General features: G+C 38.7%; 1 protein-coding gene across 9 annotated transcripts in view; it reads left to right on the top strand.

Annotated features, from left to right (window-relative positions):
* Positions 1 to 14,404, top strand: part of KCNH7 (potassium voltage-gated channel subfamily H member 7) — a 343,750-nt gene extending 329,346 nt beyond the window's left edge. For all 9 annotated transcript variants that reach the window (XM_073305646.1, XM_073305643.1, XM_078847950.1 and 6 more), the window contains 4 exons: positions 4,129 to 4,392; positions 8,235 to 8,403; positions 12,033 to 12,225; positions 13,272 to 14,404. In XM_073305646.1, coding sequence (XP_073161747.1) covers positions 4,129 to 4,392; positions 8,235 to 8,403; positions 12,033 to 12,225; positions 13,272 to 13,538 — 893 coding nt within the window. In that variant the 3' untranslated portion in view covers positions 13,539 to 14,404. The remainder of the gene's footprint in view (positions 1 to 4,128; positions 4,393 to 8,234; positions 8,404 to 12,032; positions 12,226 to 13,271) is intronic.
* Positions 14,405 to 15,114: the final 710 nt, after the last annotated feature.

Genomic DNA, 15,114 nt, shown 5'->3' with positions numbered 1-15,114 from the left:
GCAGACTCTGATGTTGGAAATGAACAGATGAAATATATGTACTGTGATCACACTAGGCAAAGAGATAGAATTAACCTAGAGAATGATATGGAAGAAACGGTGATGGGGTTGTCATAGTAGGAAACAATCAATGAGGAAATGGATGGTATGCAGCAGATCACTGGAAGGTCAGCTGCTGAGTGCTGAAAATTAGCAACGGATTGTGGAGCCTTCCAAAAATTCTGCCATCATCTCCAATATTTAGACCTGAATAAATGGATTTATCTATACAGAAACCAGCCATCCTACCAACATTCCTGCAAACAAAATTCCCTTCGTGTGAAGATATGTGACTATCAACTAAAAGGGGAACAATGATGTTTGAACCAAACCGTCATTGGGAATATGAATGAAAATGTGTAGACTGTTTTACAGCATTCAGTCAGGAATGTGCCATGCCTCAGGAGTGACTTTCCTGGTGGTGTTTAAAATGATGTGGCAGGATTTTATAAAGGGGGCTAGAAAATGTCATGTCCAATGATGAGGTTTGTAGTTATACAAGCAAGGTTAATGATAAGGATAATCTGTCTCATGATGTGTGGTGTAAATTGTTTTCTGCAAGGGTTAGGAAGGTAGTAACCTCACTTCCCACACAAAATTGAATTTGTCTAGACACACTAAGGTTTTTACTTGGAGGTGGGAGAAAGGAATTAGAGTTTTGCCTTCTTCTGAAGCAACAGACTAGATAGCTGGTTCAATTCTGTAAACCACAGTCTAGTTAACCAAATTCCACTAATAATAAAAAAGCACCTGTTGCTCCCCATGTCATATACTACTATCCCACTTTTATTAGTATCAACATTTGCAATAGTATTGAGATAAAGAAATCCCATTTCACATAGGCTGCCATTCATTGAACTGAGCCAAACTTTATTACTACTGAATTAGCATGACAAAAAATAAAAGAAAAATATGTTTGATCTCTGGTAATTGTCACATCTGGAAGACTCAGAAACTTACTGGAATAAGAAGTCATTTCAAAGGCCTGATCATGTCCCCAGTTCTTCTTGCCCATCTCCCTGAGACGGAGGATACAGTCCTTTCCATAGTTAGTTCGAAGTCAAGGGCTTTGTTATTTTCAAGGCTGAAAAGTCAGACACTGTTGCTCTATAAATCAGGAATTCCAGTGTCATCATGTTCATTTGTGCTCTTTGGCAGACATATAAAAAAAATCACAGACTAAAATGATTCCCATAAATGGTGCAAATTATGTTTGAAAGGATGTTTGGCAAAGCAGGAGGTTACAGAATATTCAGCCTCTGAAAAATTGTTTCCAGCAGTCTGAATCAAAAAGAGAAACACATCTCATTGGAAAGCAGATGGAGGAGGCAGGATGATTCTGTTGTGAAGATAATAATCACTTCAGAAATCAAGCTTTCCTTGCAGTCAAACAGGGGAGTGAAAGTCAGGGGAAGAGCCTATTTGGAATTGCCAGTCTGTATAATGGACAGTGAACTTAAGGAATTTATTCCTGCACGGAAAAAGCCCAACTAGAGAAAAAGCTATTCCTGTCATCTGCAATATTCATTCCAACCCAATAACATGGATTCATTAGAAAAGGCAGAAATGATCGTGCCCCATCTGAATAAAGTATTACAGAGTGACTGCTTGTAATGTATTTCAGCTGAATTGCCCTGTGAACTCCATTAGCTCCTACAGTTCAGAGCCAAATAAAAAATGCAATTTCCATTTTTAATTCATATTTTAGTCATACAACATCATAGGATTATTCTCAGTGCTAATGTTTTTGCCACATTTTCTTACAGTGAAGATTTCATTTCCAGCCTAAAATGAAAACCTTTCTGGAGTAACCGCATAATGAAACAACAATGTTAAAATTTCTGAATACAGGAAGAGGACTAGCAGATGCAGAAATGGCACTGAACACATTACGAAATTGATCAACTAGTGGGCAAAAATTATCTTCCTTAGATTTGGAACCCAGATAATATCATTGGAAGGGACCTCCCTTTCATCTATTCTTTTGTACTTGGGCCAAAGTGTCCACTACACCAGAAGTATAGATATTTTGTATCAAAATATGCTGCCATCTACACCAACATAAATCCAGACTAACTGAAGTGGAGTCAACTGAATTACTCTGGTTTTACAGCAGTGTAACTGAAAGCAGAATTTGGTTTTATGCCTCTAGCTATTACAGTGATTGGCACTCTGTAAATATGATAGATCAGTCCTCTACCCACACTTCAGCCATTATGCAATCTCTCCTGTCTATGTTAGGACCATCTCTGAGTGACCTCTCTTTGCAAACTAGTTCATTGATCAATCTTTCTGTTATAAAGTGCCTATGACTGCTATTTTTGATTCACATATTCCCATGAGAATACGAAATTGTTCAAAATATGTGAACATGTAAATGTTTCCATTTCAAGTCAGTGTAGTACTGAGTAGTTAAGCCCATTGTCTCTGTAGGAGGACTGCAATAAAACAGAGTTCCATCACCCACTCCCCCAGGAAAATGTGTGGGTCAAGAGTGAGGACAGGAAATCACTGCAAGAATCTTCTCATGGAGCTTTAGCCTCCATTGTTCCATCAGGAGGGTGGGGGGGGATGGGAATTGCTGACCATAGGGCCATCCCACAAAATCTCGCAGGATCCCCTGCAAGTCACACTATGCAAGCCCGCCTGCATCTGTGCTGTGCCATAGCACCACTTTCCATGTTCTCTAGATGGTGACAGGGATCCTTGTTAAAAGAGGAGCCTCACTGTGGAGATGGGACCAACAGAAAGTTAATTCAGCTCAGTGCTGTATTACTTTCCCCAAGGACTCCAGTGAATGCAGGTGGGGAGGTTCTGGATCAGACTTGGCCTTGCCCCCAGCTACCACTCACCACTTGCAGATCTTTGAATTCATGGAGTCAGTGCAATAGAGGGAGATGCTGCTGCAAAGGCAACAGAGCCTCACGTTCTGAGCAGGAGGAGGTTGATTGGGGTATGATCTCGCGCACAGTTCTCTTTCATTGTGAATGATTACCGGGAAATAGTGTTAGAAAAGAAGAAACCCTGGGAATGTACAGAATTCGGTATTAACCATTGCTGTGAGGATTACATGCACTCTAGAATTATGTTGATTAGTAATTAGTTGAAAGCAGATGGGGAATCATGCTATCTCCCCAGGAAGTTAATGCAAACTAGTTACAGTATTTATATCTAATTGAGACTCCCCTGCTAAAATATGTCCTAAATAAACATTCAGAACTGGAATTATCTTGACATTTCAGTTAAAAATAGGCAAGATCAAATATTGGATTTGAAATGATACAATAAAACACACTTTAAGTGTTGCTCTAAAGGCAGTTCAAGAGGCCTCCATGCTCACCAGATGATCACTGTTGGTTTCTTGTCCTTATTTTATTTGTTTCAATTTGTAATACATTGCTGTAACTGCCAGAAATCAAAAATACAGCCCCAGAAAAGTATTGAACCAGTAGCTGCACCTAAAAATATTCAAAGATAAATTCAAGACTTGACCAATACCCACCTTACCACATGCACCACATCAGCCCTTGTCATGTACCTCGCTCCCCAAAAACCTGGTAAATAGATGGGCCTTGCAGTGAACCTTAATTGTCAACAGACTGGGGCTATTTCCAACCAAGTTGAAAGCAATAGATTGCAAGGTTGAGGTGCTCTCAGAGAGAATGCCTCCTGGCAGCTCCCTTCTCTTGTAGACTGAGAGGGCTCCAGCACAAATACCTGAGATTGTTATATAAAAGAATGGCAGAACCTGCATCAGAAGGAACATCACTACTGTGGTCCTTAATAGAAGAGGCCTTAAAGTTATGTTCTCCCTAACAGAGAGTAAACTTGCTAATTGATATAACTTCTACTCTGCCCCTGAGGTCAGTGCCGGTGCTAGCCCATTGGGGTCCTAAGAAGGAATATTTTGGGCCCCTCCACACACAACACATACTGATAATTAATACGGGAGGCCTTGAGCTGCTTGGGGCCCTAAGCAATTGCTTAGTCTGCTTATGCCTAGGGCCGGCTCGGCCTGAGGTCCAGAATAAACTGGAATAAGATCTCATGCACTGCATATTATTGCATACAATTATTTCTATTTGACAGGCTGTGGCAAAGAAAACAATCAGAATGATCCTGAAGACTCCATGGATAACACTAGACATTATCAGTGTACCAAGAAACACTTTGAAGAGAAGAAAAGTGAGTCATCATCTTTGGTGTCATCCATTGAAGATGAGCAGAAACCTCTCTTCTCTGAAATAATCAATTACCCGTCAATGACAGGGAAAACTACAGTGCTGGACTTCGAAGAAGTGGTGCGTGCAACAGAAAGGATCCATATGGACAAAAGAAGCCATTCTTGCAGAGGTAATCTATTCCATGTTGCTATTTTGTAAAGATGGCCTATTCATTTTTGCTCTGATGATCAGTGGGAGAGAAAAAAAACCTCTTCAGAATGCTTCCATTGACAAATACATTAATTTACCTTTTAAGGGTTTCATGAAACATTGACAAAATAATCTTCTTTCATGTCAAATGTGGAATGTTCAAAGAACCATTTCCCTTGAGAGGCACTATGGTTTGGCATGAGATTGGAATCCAGGAGCTCTTAAATTTTAGTCTAGGCTTTGCAAATGTCTTCCTGAATCATCTTGGACAAGTCATTTAAGCCAACATTTTCATTTCATTTCATAATGTTGGATGCCTCTAATTTTTGGATACCGAAAATAAATGGGTACCTTTGAAAAGTTGGGCCTTACTGTCTCTGGATTAAATTTTCCCTTAGTTAATGATGGCTTTCACTATTGTAAACAAGGCCACAGGATTCACAGTTGTGGTGAGTCCATCAGATGGAGATTGGAGTGAAAAAAGTTGACTGCCCATCATGCTACAGTGTTGGGTGGCTGTATAAAACCCAAAATAGAGAGCTAGATAGGGATACTAAATCTGAGTTTCACAAACCCAGTGTAGATAAAGGGGATAAATAAATATTTCATTTAGAAAATGTTGAAAAAACATTTTGATTTTTTTCCAAAAAGTATTGGTTTGTTTTTGACTTAAACAATTTGGTGAAATTGACATGAATTCATGAAATATTTTGATGTCATCAAATTTCCATTTTTTGCACACACACAAAAAAGTTTTGCTCAAAAACTTTTGCCAGCTTCACCTATTTTCTTCATATTTTATACTATTGAACATTTAAAATAGTGTTGAAGCAATGCATAACAATGAGATTGAAAAACGTTATCTAATTCTGTAATATTACTTAATTAAAAGTGATGAAATATCACACAGGAACACATCTTGACTTCAGTGGGAAATTCGCTTGAGTAAGAAGAGCAGAATTTGGTTCTTAATATATGGCATATGGTTTACAGTGATTAAGCAATCTCCGTTAACTTAATATGATTGTTTTATATCATCTCATCAAACATTCTTTTTATCTTTCTTTAAAGCCTTAATTTTCTGTGATAGGGTGAACTAATGAAAAGTCTATTTACACAATGTTAAAGGTTTTGTTTCTGAAGATGCATTTACAGGTGCTTCTGTTTTAAAGGACTACTTCTGTGTTTAGTGCTTATTGCTTTATTCCTCAACAATTTATTTCCTGATACAATAAATTTAGCCACACAAATTCAGGATCAACTTTAGGTTTCTAAAAGAGTATTTTAAATTATTCTAAAAACTAATCCAGCAGAATAACATATTTTTGATAGTCCAAAGGCCAAATTATGTGACATCTGGTCTTCTCAGGGTAAGGTCAAATGCTGATATAAACATGTTTTGTACATATTGCTGTTTGAAAGCTTACCTTGCCCCTGCCAGTAGCCAGAAATATGTCCTTGAAGCTATAGCAACGTTTGCCAAGGCAACCTAGTACAGATTTTACTCAGAGCTAAATTTAGCAAGTCTAAAGGGTGTACATTTTGATTAAGACCACATACAAACCAACATTTCGATGGGGTGAATAGGTATCTCTGTAATTCTGCATTTTTAGTATTTGTATTTGAAAGCTGATCACCTTTCTTATAGCTTCTATAAAAAGTCAGATTGGTTTTAAATTAAATTCTCATTCCTGATATCAATTAGAAATTGATTTCATGATCTCTAAAGGCAGTTGTAAATCTAATATGAGTCTATAAGTATAAATCTTGTAAATATACATATAAATGAACTTCTGTATAAGCTTCCATAACTTATTACCATTACGAAAGATATATTTTTAGTCTAGTCCTTATTTTATTTTTTGTTTTAAATGTTAGCAATTGATGTACTGTCCATGAAAGGAAGGGATTATTAACCCTGAATTGGATAGTGTGGGACAGGCAGTCTAAATGTTGCCAGTGTAATCCTGACTTGCAGCACTCATTTTATTTCAATCCTGAGCCTCTCTTAACAGCACAAGGGTAGCTTCTATGTAGCTGATGCTACCCCCTTCCACCCCCCACTGCAGAACAATGACATTTTCCACCATTTGGGGCCTCCCGTGGCCTTTATTCAGGTCATAGGATTTCATTCTTGAACTGTTTAGATTAACTAGGCCATATATTTATATTTAGTTCATATCTTGAGAACAATCCTTCATTCTTCCAAGGCCATGCTGAGTAGTAATGTTCTGACTGTCTCCTGGCTACCCTATCGCTTTTGTGTTCATACATGTGGGACTACCTAAGAAGATGCACAGAACAAGGGGAGTGACTTATCCCTGAAGAATATGTCTAGATTAGAGTTTATTATGGCCCTGTTTTGAACTCAAGTTAATTGGCAATTGGATTGTAAACATTAGTCTAGATACTCCACAAACATTTGTCCAGGACACAAACACTTGTCATTCAACCCAGGGCTGAGCCAGAGACACCAAGACCAGCTACAAGAAAATATGTGATTTTAGTGGATGATATATATGTAAAATCTAAGGGATTTTATAGCACAGTAAATAAGAAGTGTAAACAAACAGCATTTATTGTTTGCATTTCATTCCTGAAATTCATTGTCTATAATTAGTGCGTTGGTTTTCCAATTTCCTGCAAACATTCTACAAACAGATATGGATTAAGATTATGCTGGGTCTGAATCTGTCAGAATTTTGCTCTCTGCTCCTCCCGGAAAGCTCTCCAGTTTCCTCAGACAACTGGAAATTGTACCATGTATGCTAGCTGAGTCAAAATTACACAATTCTCACCCATTCCCTTTCTCCTGGGGGCATGTAGTGAGTGGTCAGAGAAGCTGAAGGAGCAACCATGAAGCCAAGGTGAAATCTCCTCCTCCTACTTCAGCCCTATTCATATTATCAGTGCCTACCCTATGACATTCACAGATTCACTGTAGCCCTAGGAAACCCTGGGACCCCACAGATCCCCAAGATCCATTAGTCCAATAAAGCTCATCTCCCCCTTCTCTGCTAAAAGGAGAGGAAGAACTCTTCCTCCTTTTTGGTTTAGTGGGTGAGAGCTCCCCTTCCTGATTCAATCTACTTTAACCATTGTATCTAACCTTGGGAGGGACTTCCTTTCTTTCCTGTGGAATATGTAAAATCAGGTAAAAGGATTAGCTTGGGGCATTTGGACAGGTCTCTCTACTGTCCTCCAGAGGCCCTTCTTTCTTATAGGTAAGTCTCTAGCTGATATGGTTGCAAAGAAAACCTTGAAAATGTGAAATGAGTGTAACTGATGAGGATGGAGTCATCTGCCTGGGTTTGAAGAGAGTCTGAATTCGTAGCTCTGAGGAGTGACCTGCCTCACCCTTTTCAAAGGGTGCTAACATTAATGCCAGTTATAATTCTTCAAATGTCAACATTGTTGATGATTACACAGCTCATCAAAGTATGTACAAAAGGAGATGGAGTATATGATGGTGTTCTACTCCAGCATTTCCCAAAGACTGTGAATAAAGGGTGCACCAAGGACTGCTGGGGCAAGCATGGAAGAATGTACAAACTAAGATGTTGGCCTTTAACAACATAAGAAGGAATTGCAAGACAGAGCTGTGATTGGTTTAATTTCCCTAAAGAGGGAGGGCTTAACTTTCAAAGGTTTGTGAAACACTGGTTTATGGGATTCTTGGCTGAACAGACTGCTAGCTCCTAAAAATTAAGTGTAGAGACTGTAACTCTAACTCAGTCATGCCATGCATTCCATAAATTCAAATACATGTCTATTCTTAGTGGATCTGTACGTTTATACTTCAAGAGGTTTGTTTTTTGGCAGACATCAGTGATAAAAGAAACTGGGAGTGGGAAAACACCAAGGGGCACCAGGAGATCTCCAGACAGTCAGCATTACCTCATGTTACATGGGGCATCTGTGAAACTGAAAGTGAGCTGACCTATGGGGAAGTGGAGCACCGGCTAGATTTACTTCAAGAACAACTCAACAGGTAAAAGCAATTATGTGACAGGATCAGATTGGGTTGATAACACCATTGATATCAATGGAGTCACAACAAGGATGAATTTGGTGGGGGATTTTCATAAGCACCTAAATGAATCATAAGTACAAATCCCATTGCGAGTCAATGGCACTTGTGCTTCTAAGTCACTTAGGGCCAGATTTTTTAAAGTATTAAGGCTCCTAAAGATGCAGATAGGTGAATCGCAGAAATCACAAATGTGACTAGACAACCACCTGCATCTTTAAGTGCCAAAATACAAATCTGGCCCTTAAGCCCTTTGAAAATCTCATTCTGGGATGGGTAGGTGCAGGGTTTTAACTCTCTCGTCATCCCTCTTTCTCCTGAACTTTTCCTCCAAAAGCAGATCCTGGCTTTCTACACACAGTTCCTGTGCCCATAAAATGGGAGGTGCTGTGCTTCCCTGGGGATGTACTGAGCAAACCAGCTGCCTTCCTCGCAAAAGCGGCATTTGTATTGTAGGCATCTTCACTTTTTGATGTGTAAACCTCCTTTTGCAGCTGTCTCTATAATAAACAGCCATGAGAGAATCACAAGTGCAAAACACACCTACTACAATAGAAAACAGTCATTTTCTTTGTCAAAATAACGCATACGTAAGTTACCTTTGCTAATACAGCTCATCTTCCTTCTTCCCCTCCCTATTGGTGTCTAACATACATAGTTGGTGGCTAAACAGAATAGCTTATGGAATCTTAAAAATATGGTGAAGGTATTCTGATCATACACTATAATTTATACTGTCATTTGCCATGTAATTTCAGTTCATTTGAAGTTGGTCTGTGACTTTTTATTATTTTCCCCAGCATTCCATTATTTTCAACATTTTTGCTATGACAAGCAAATTTAACCCGAAATTTACCATGACACAAATTCAGTCTTAATTATACTTTAGTATATCTTCATTGGCACACTGCCTTGTACATTTTAAAAAGCAATTGAAAGCCAGTATAAGGACATCTTGCCCCCTTTGCATTCTGTGAACCAATCAAACTTCAGTATTCTCATCTCTAGTGACATACTATATGTTACAGGATACATGTTTTAACATGTAAGTTGCAATTCCTATAAATCATGAATGAAGTAGAACTATGCAGGTATTTATCTACCTGTCTAATGTAAGTAGGCACTTACAGGGCTCCCATCACAGCATATGAGGACTTATACATAATAATGTCTTGCTTATTATTCTTTCCTTTTCTTGAAATCCTAAATATATCTAGAGCTATTGTTCAGGGCTGGTATTAGGTTTATTGATGCCATAGACAAAGATTGGGAAGGGGGGAGCGGAGTTTTCTGATGAACTGCTGAGATTTTAGTTTTATTTATTTCTTTTTCTGGATTTTTATCCACATCCCACTTCATTTATTAATTCTTTTGGTGCTTTTTAAGGTACCTTTGTGCCTCCTGGATTCTGGGCCTGGTTAGTCCCTCACACAGGCCAGATCAGCTGCAAGGGACTACTCTAATTTATGCCAGCTTTGAACAACTATTCTGGTGGCCCAGAAAAGTCAGAGAGCAAAGTGCCCTGCGCACACCTCCCTGCCTCCTCCTACCCTCAGCTGTGCCCCTGATATGATGCTAAACTGGGGGTACATGGTAGACTGGTATAGAGTTTTATACAAGCTGGAAAAGACCAGTGACAACCTATCACTATCTTTCTGCTGCTTTTATGCCCAGCCATAATATGGTTGTTTTTTAAGGGTTGGTTTGCTTGGCTATTTTTTGTGGGGTGGTGTAAAATGGTCAAGTGAGAAAGAATGAAGAGTAGAAGAAATTAGAACTCTCCAATTTGGAGTGGTGGGGAACCGAGAGGAGGGCCATTCTAGAGATAATTTTTAAAAAGGTAGGGGGAGCAGCGGCAGAGAGGTACAAGAGGGCAAAATTATCAACCAAGTTCTCAAATTCTTGCACATCTTCTGTTCAAAAAGGAATTACAACATAGTTTTAGCAGACATGCTCTCTGGATGGCGAGGGGATGAATATGACATGAATGGGTATAACCCCAGGGCTTGAGCCGTGTATTAGGTTGCTTTTATAAAAGCTGATGCCACAGAATCACTGGCAACAACAGCTGACCTTGGAGCAATGTTTCCTTTAATATCTATGTGAGGAGCAAAGGCATCTTCAGCGTCCATTAGGGGACGGAGGTCAGGTGCAAGTTTAGGGCTTAAGTGCACAGCAAAAATCTGCTGGAGCACTGCAGAGCTGTAGTTGGGACATTCACAACACGGAGGGCGGTTAACATAAAAATTTGTTTACAGTTAAAATGATTCTGTCAGGAGATGAGTTCCCATACAGGAGGATTTATATCCAGATTACAATCCGTGATAACACATTGTGCGGCCTCCTAGCAGCTGGGAGGCACAAGAGGCATTATTACCCATTGCTGAGTCCGTGAATTATGTTGCAAGACAACTTGAAAATCATTTCCCTGGCCATGGCAAGGGAAGTGTGGAGAAGACAATCAGACTCAAATGTTGTGACTTACACCAAGGTTTATTTAAACTTTCAGGATTTATCCACCAAATCATGAAGAGTTAGTCAATCAGTCAAACAATCAATAAATATACCACTTTTGAACATCGACTATGTCGAGTTTAGTTCTGAATTTTGAACAGAGCTTCAGATCAGTTCTTCCTCCCCCCACCTCTGAATCCTACTTTAAATTCTAATAATTCATCATGATAGGGTGACCAGATGTCCCATTTTTAAAGGGACAGTCCCGTTTTTTGGGACTTATTCTTATATAGGCGCCTATTACCCCCACCCCCATCCTGTTTTTTCACAGTTGCTATCTGGAAACCCTAACCATGCACCTAAAGAGATGACTGTTTTCAAGACCTTTACTTAAAACAAGCAGATTGCCCACAGTTTCCTGCTGTGGGAAAACATAAATTATGCTGCCTTGTTGTGTTGTATCCCCTTAGAAGTAGCTTTGGGACTGTCAGAGTTTTCTGTTGCTTTAGAAATCCTGGACCAGATCCTCATCCTGGATAAATCAACACAGCTCCAGTTAAATCAATGGGGGCTATGCTAGTTTATGTCAGCTGAGAATCTTGTCCCCAATATTCATATCAATTGCAAACAGAAATGATAGTAATGTACTATTCTTAAATTAAACTCTAACTAAGGTCTGGAACAAACTTTAGAATGTATATTCTGTATGAGAGAGCAAGCTGCTAGCCATGGAATGGCTCAGTGCTCCCCCTTCTGTTCTTTCCTATTCAAAACATTATAATACCGTTACACTAGGGGTTCTCAAACTGGAGGTTGGGACCCCTCAGGGGGCCGCAAGGTTATTACATGGGGGGTCACGAGTTGTCAGCCTCCACCCCAAGCCCCGCTTTGCCTCCAGCATTTATAATGGTGTTAAATATATAAAAAAGTGTTTTTAATATATAAGGGGGAGTTGCACTCAGAGGCTTGGTATGTGAAATGGGTCACCAGTACAAAAGTCTGAGAACCCCTGCGTTACACATAATGGCTTGCTTTGTTAATAAGCTGCAGATCCCTCTTGAATGCATTTGTAATTGGTGTGTTAAAACATAATCATCCATGACCATGTGTTAATTGATTTCATATTACTTCCCTAGGCTTGAATCCCAAATGACTGCTGACATTCAAACCATTCTGCAACTACTGCAGAGGCAGTCAACACTCATTCCACCTGCATATAGTATAGTGACTTCAAGTGCAGAATATCAACAGCCAGCTATCCAGGTGATGCAAAGCCTTCATCCTGTAGTATCTATTAAAACAGATAGAAGCTTCAGTCCTTCATCACAGGTATGGATGTGCCCAGAATCAACTATAGTGATTAATTAACGTTGTTACCTATTGCTGGAAGACTGAGCATTTGTTTTGTAGTTTTCTGAACAGGAAATTGTAACTTGGCTAAATGTCTCCACAGGATTCATCTAGTTATATTATTTTGGAAGAAAATCTCAAAAGGTCAAATTTCCTACTGTGTAGAAGCCAAATATAGGTCTCAAAGCTACAAATTTTGTCATCACCATGCATTTAGCAGTGGTTGTGGACCCCACAGAAAAATATAGAGGAAGGGGGGAATAAGAGACAGCCCCAAGTCACAAAAGGCTAGATTGTGGTTAGCCCTGCAGGGGACCATGTACAAGGACTCAAGAAATCTCCAGTCTTGACCCAAGGCTTGCCACTGTCCAAGTCCTTAAAGCCTTGAGCCACATCTTGTTTGCACTGACTATGCAGAAACTCAACTGATGTATCCAGGAGTGTATGCTGCCTAAGTGGGTGGGGGAGGATTACACTTCCTCAGCACTCCTGGAGGTAATGTACATGTGCCAGAGAGCTGCCACCAGGGCATCTCTGCACACTTTCTATCACAGACTCTGACTTAAAAGATACAGAATAACCCAGTGTTTGGATCTGTATCCAGATCCACACTGCCCCAAAGTTAGGAATTTGATACAGTCACAGATTTTGATTCTGAACTGCCCCAGATTTCAGAGGTATTCAGACCCAGGAGCTCAGTGTTGGTCCATCTCAAGACAGTTCAGTCTCTAACTGAAAATTTTCTTAAGATATAGAACCAGGAACAGCTAGCCTGAGGAAGAACGGGGGGATTCCCTGGTTTCTCCTCCAAATAAATCCTGGGCAGATTTGCATTCAACTACAATTAATCAAACACAGTATTTAGTGAAAATCATTGATTTCTCTGCTCATGTTTCAGACTCGGTTTGCAAAGAATGGTTTGGTTTGGTTTTTGTTTTGGATTTTGTTCATTTTCAGTAGAAACAGGAGTACCCATGAGACTGTTTTAAATATATTGTCACCTTATTTTTTTTCCTTTCTCTCAGTGTCCTGAATTTCTAGACCTTGAAAAATCAAAACTTAAATCCAAAGAATCCCTCTCAAGTGGAGTGCATCTTAACACAGCCTCAGAAGACAATTTGGCTTCTTTTTTAGAACAAGAACATGACCGGTCTTTAGAGTTTCACCCACGGCATTGTAAAACTTATCTCCATTCCATTAGGCATCCTTCCTTGCCAGATTCTTCCCTAAACACTATAGGAATCTTGGGTCTACATAGGCATGTTTCTGATCCTGGTCTTCCTGGGAAATAATCCTTTTATACTATTACTTCACATAAAATGTAAGTGCTTTTAATGGCTGTCTCCCCACCCACCCCCCCCTTTTTTTTTTTTTTGTATTTAAATCCTCTATACTTGACTCAGGGGCTACAAGGATATACCATTATATGCAAAAGTACTGTATATTTTCCTAAATTTGAAGCTTGTAAGGTAAAGTTGAGCAGTTACAATGTAAATATATACATATAAAATGTATGTTCCAAATGTAAAACTGCCAGCATTCTCAAGGCACCTTATATTTTTTAATTTTTTTAAAACACATGCATGTTCTGAAATTACAATTTATGTTGCATGGAAATTACCATTTACTGATTTCACTGAAATGGTACTTTATTGTGGATATGCCTTCAAAGCAAATAAGAGACCAGGTGATGATGATGATAATCCACACGGTCATAACTCATATTCACTGAGCTATTCTAGTTCAAGCCGAAACCTTCTTCCAACTCACATTTGAAAAGATACAATTATCCTTCTTGTATTGAGCGTTTTACAGTCAATGGTCATCATTCTGCTGCTTAGAGAAAGAATAAGAGAACAATGTCTATCAGGTTCTAAAACATGAAGATATAGTACAGAAAGCAGCCGCTTCAAAGTGAATTGAACGAGGTCACTATTTTTACAGATAGAACAACAATACTATACAATGGGAAAGTATCGTCACTGATTGCATCTACAAGACCACGCTAACTGAATAATTTAGGTTTTTAATATTTTGGGCTTTTTATTTTTATGCTCATCATGACTAAAAAGTTGGCTATCATAAACAGGCAGGTAGTTCTCATCTGTCACCCAAACATTATCAAATGCAATAAATATAATTTCTATGTAATACAGAAGACTGCGTTCCTTTTGTTCAGTGCGAACTACTAACAAGCTGTATAATTAAAATATTTTACATGGTTTTTTTTTATAATTATCATAATTGTTGTTTGTGATATCTCTTTTTACCTACTGGTCCCTCCATAGAGAGCTAGAGAATATATATATATATATATACACACATACATACACACACACACACCTATGTGCATTTGTACATGTATACATATATACGTATATGTAATGTATATGTATATACATACAAATATGTGTGTATATATCTACACATGTATGTGAGTATAAATATATGTACATATACATATGTACATATGTAAAATCACTTTAAAGTACAGTTGTAAACTTTCTTATTACAAAACAGGTAATCTTGTGTCCAAAGCTGACTACACTAGAATAAATTGAGTTCAGGTCCATAGGCTTTAAATACAGTATGTACTGTATATGCATAATGCTTTGTCAATACTTAGATTTAATTTTATTAAAATATTATACTGCTTCAAATAGTGTGTTTGTTTTAGAAATAACTGACCTTTTTTATTCCTGTTTTTAAATATCTAAAGGTGGTCATGTGATTTTCTAATCCTAAATGAAGCTTTAAAGTAGAAATCCCCTTGGAGGGGAACTCTGCTGAGTTCTGAAAAAGCAGAGACACAGGCAAGTTAGTGGGTGGGCATATATAATTTAAACTATAACCCAACTGAAACTAAGG

The sequence above is a fragment of the Lepidochelys kempii genome, chromosome 11 (genome assembly GCF_965140285.1).
Source record: "Lepidochelys kempii isolate rLepKem1 chromosome 11, rLepKem1.hap1, whole genome shotgun sequence".
In the NCBI taxonomy this organism is placed as follows: domain Eukaryota; kingdom Metazoa; phylum Chordata; order Testudines; family Cheloniidae; genus Lepidochelys; species Lepidochelys kempii.
This window is presented reverse-complemented; position numbering and strand designations above follow the sequence as displayed.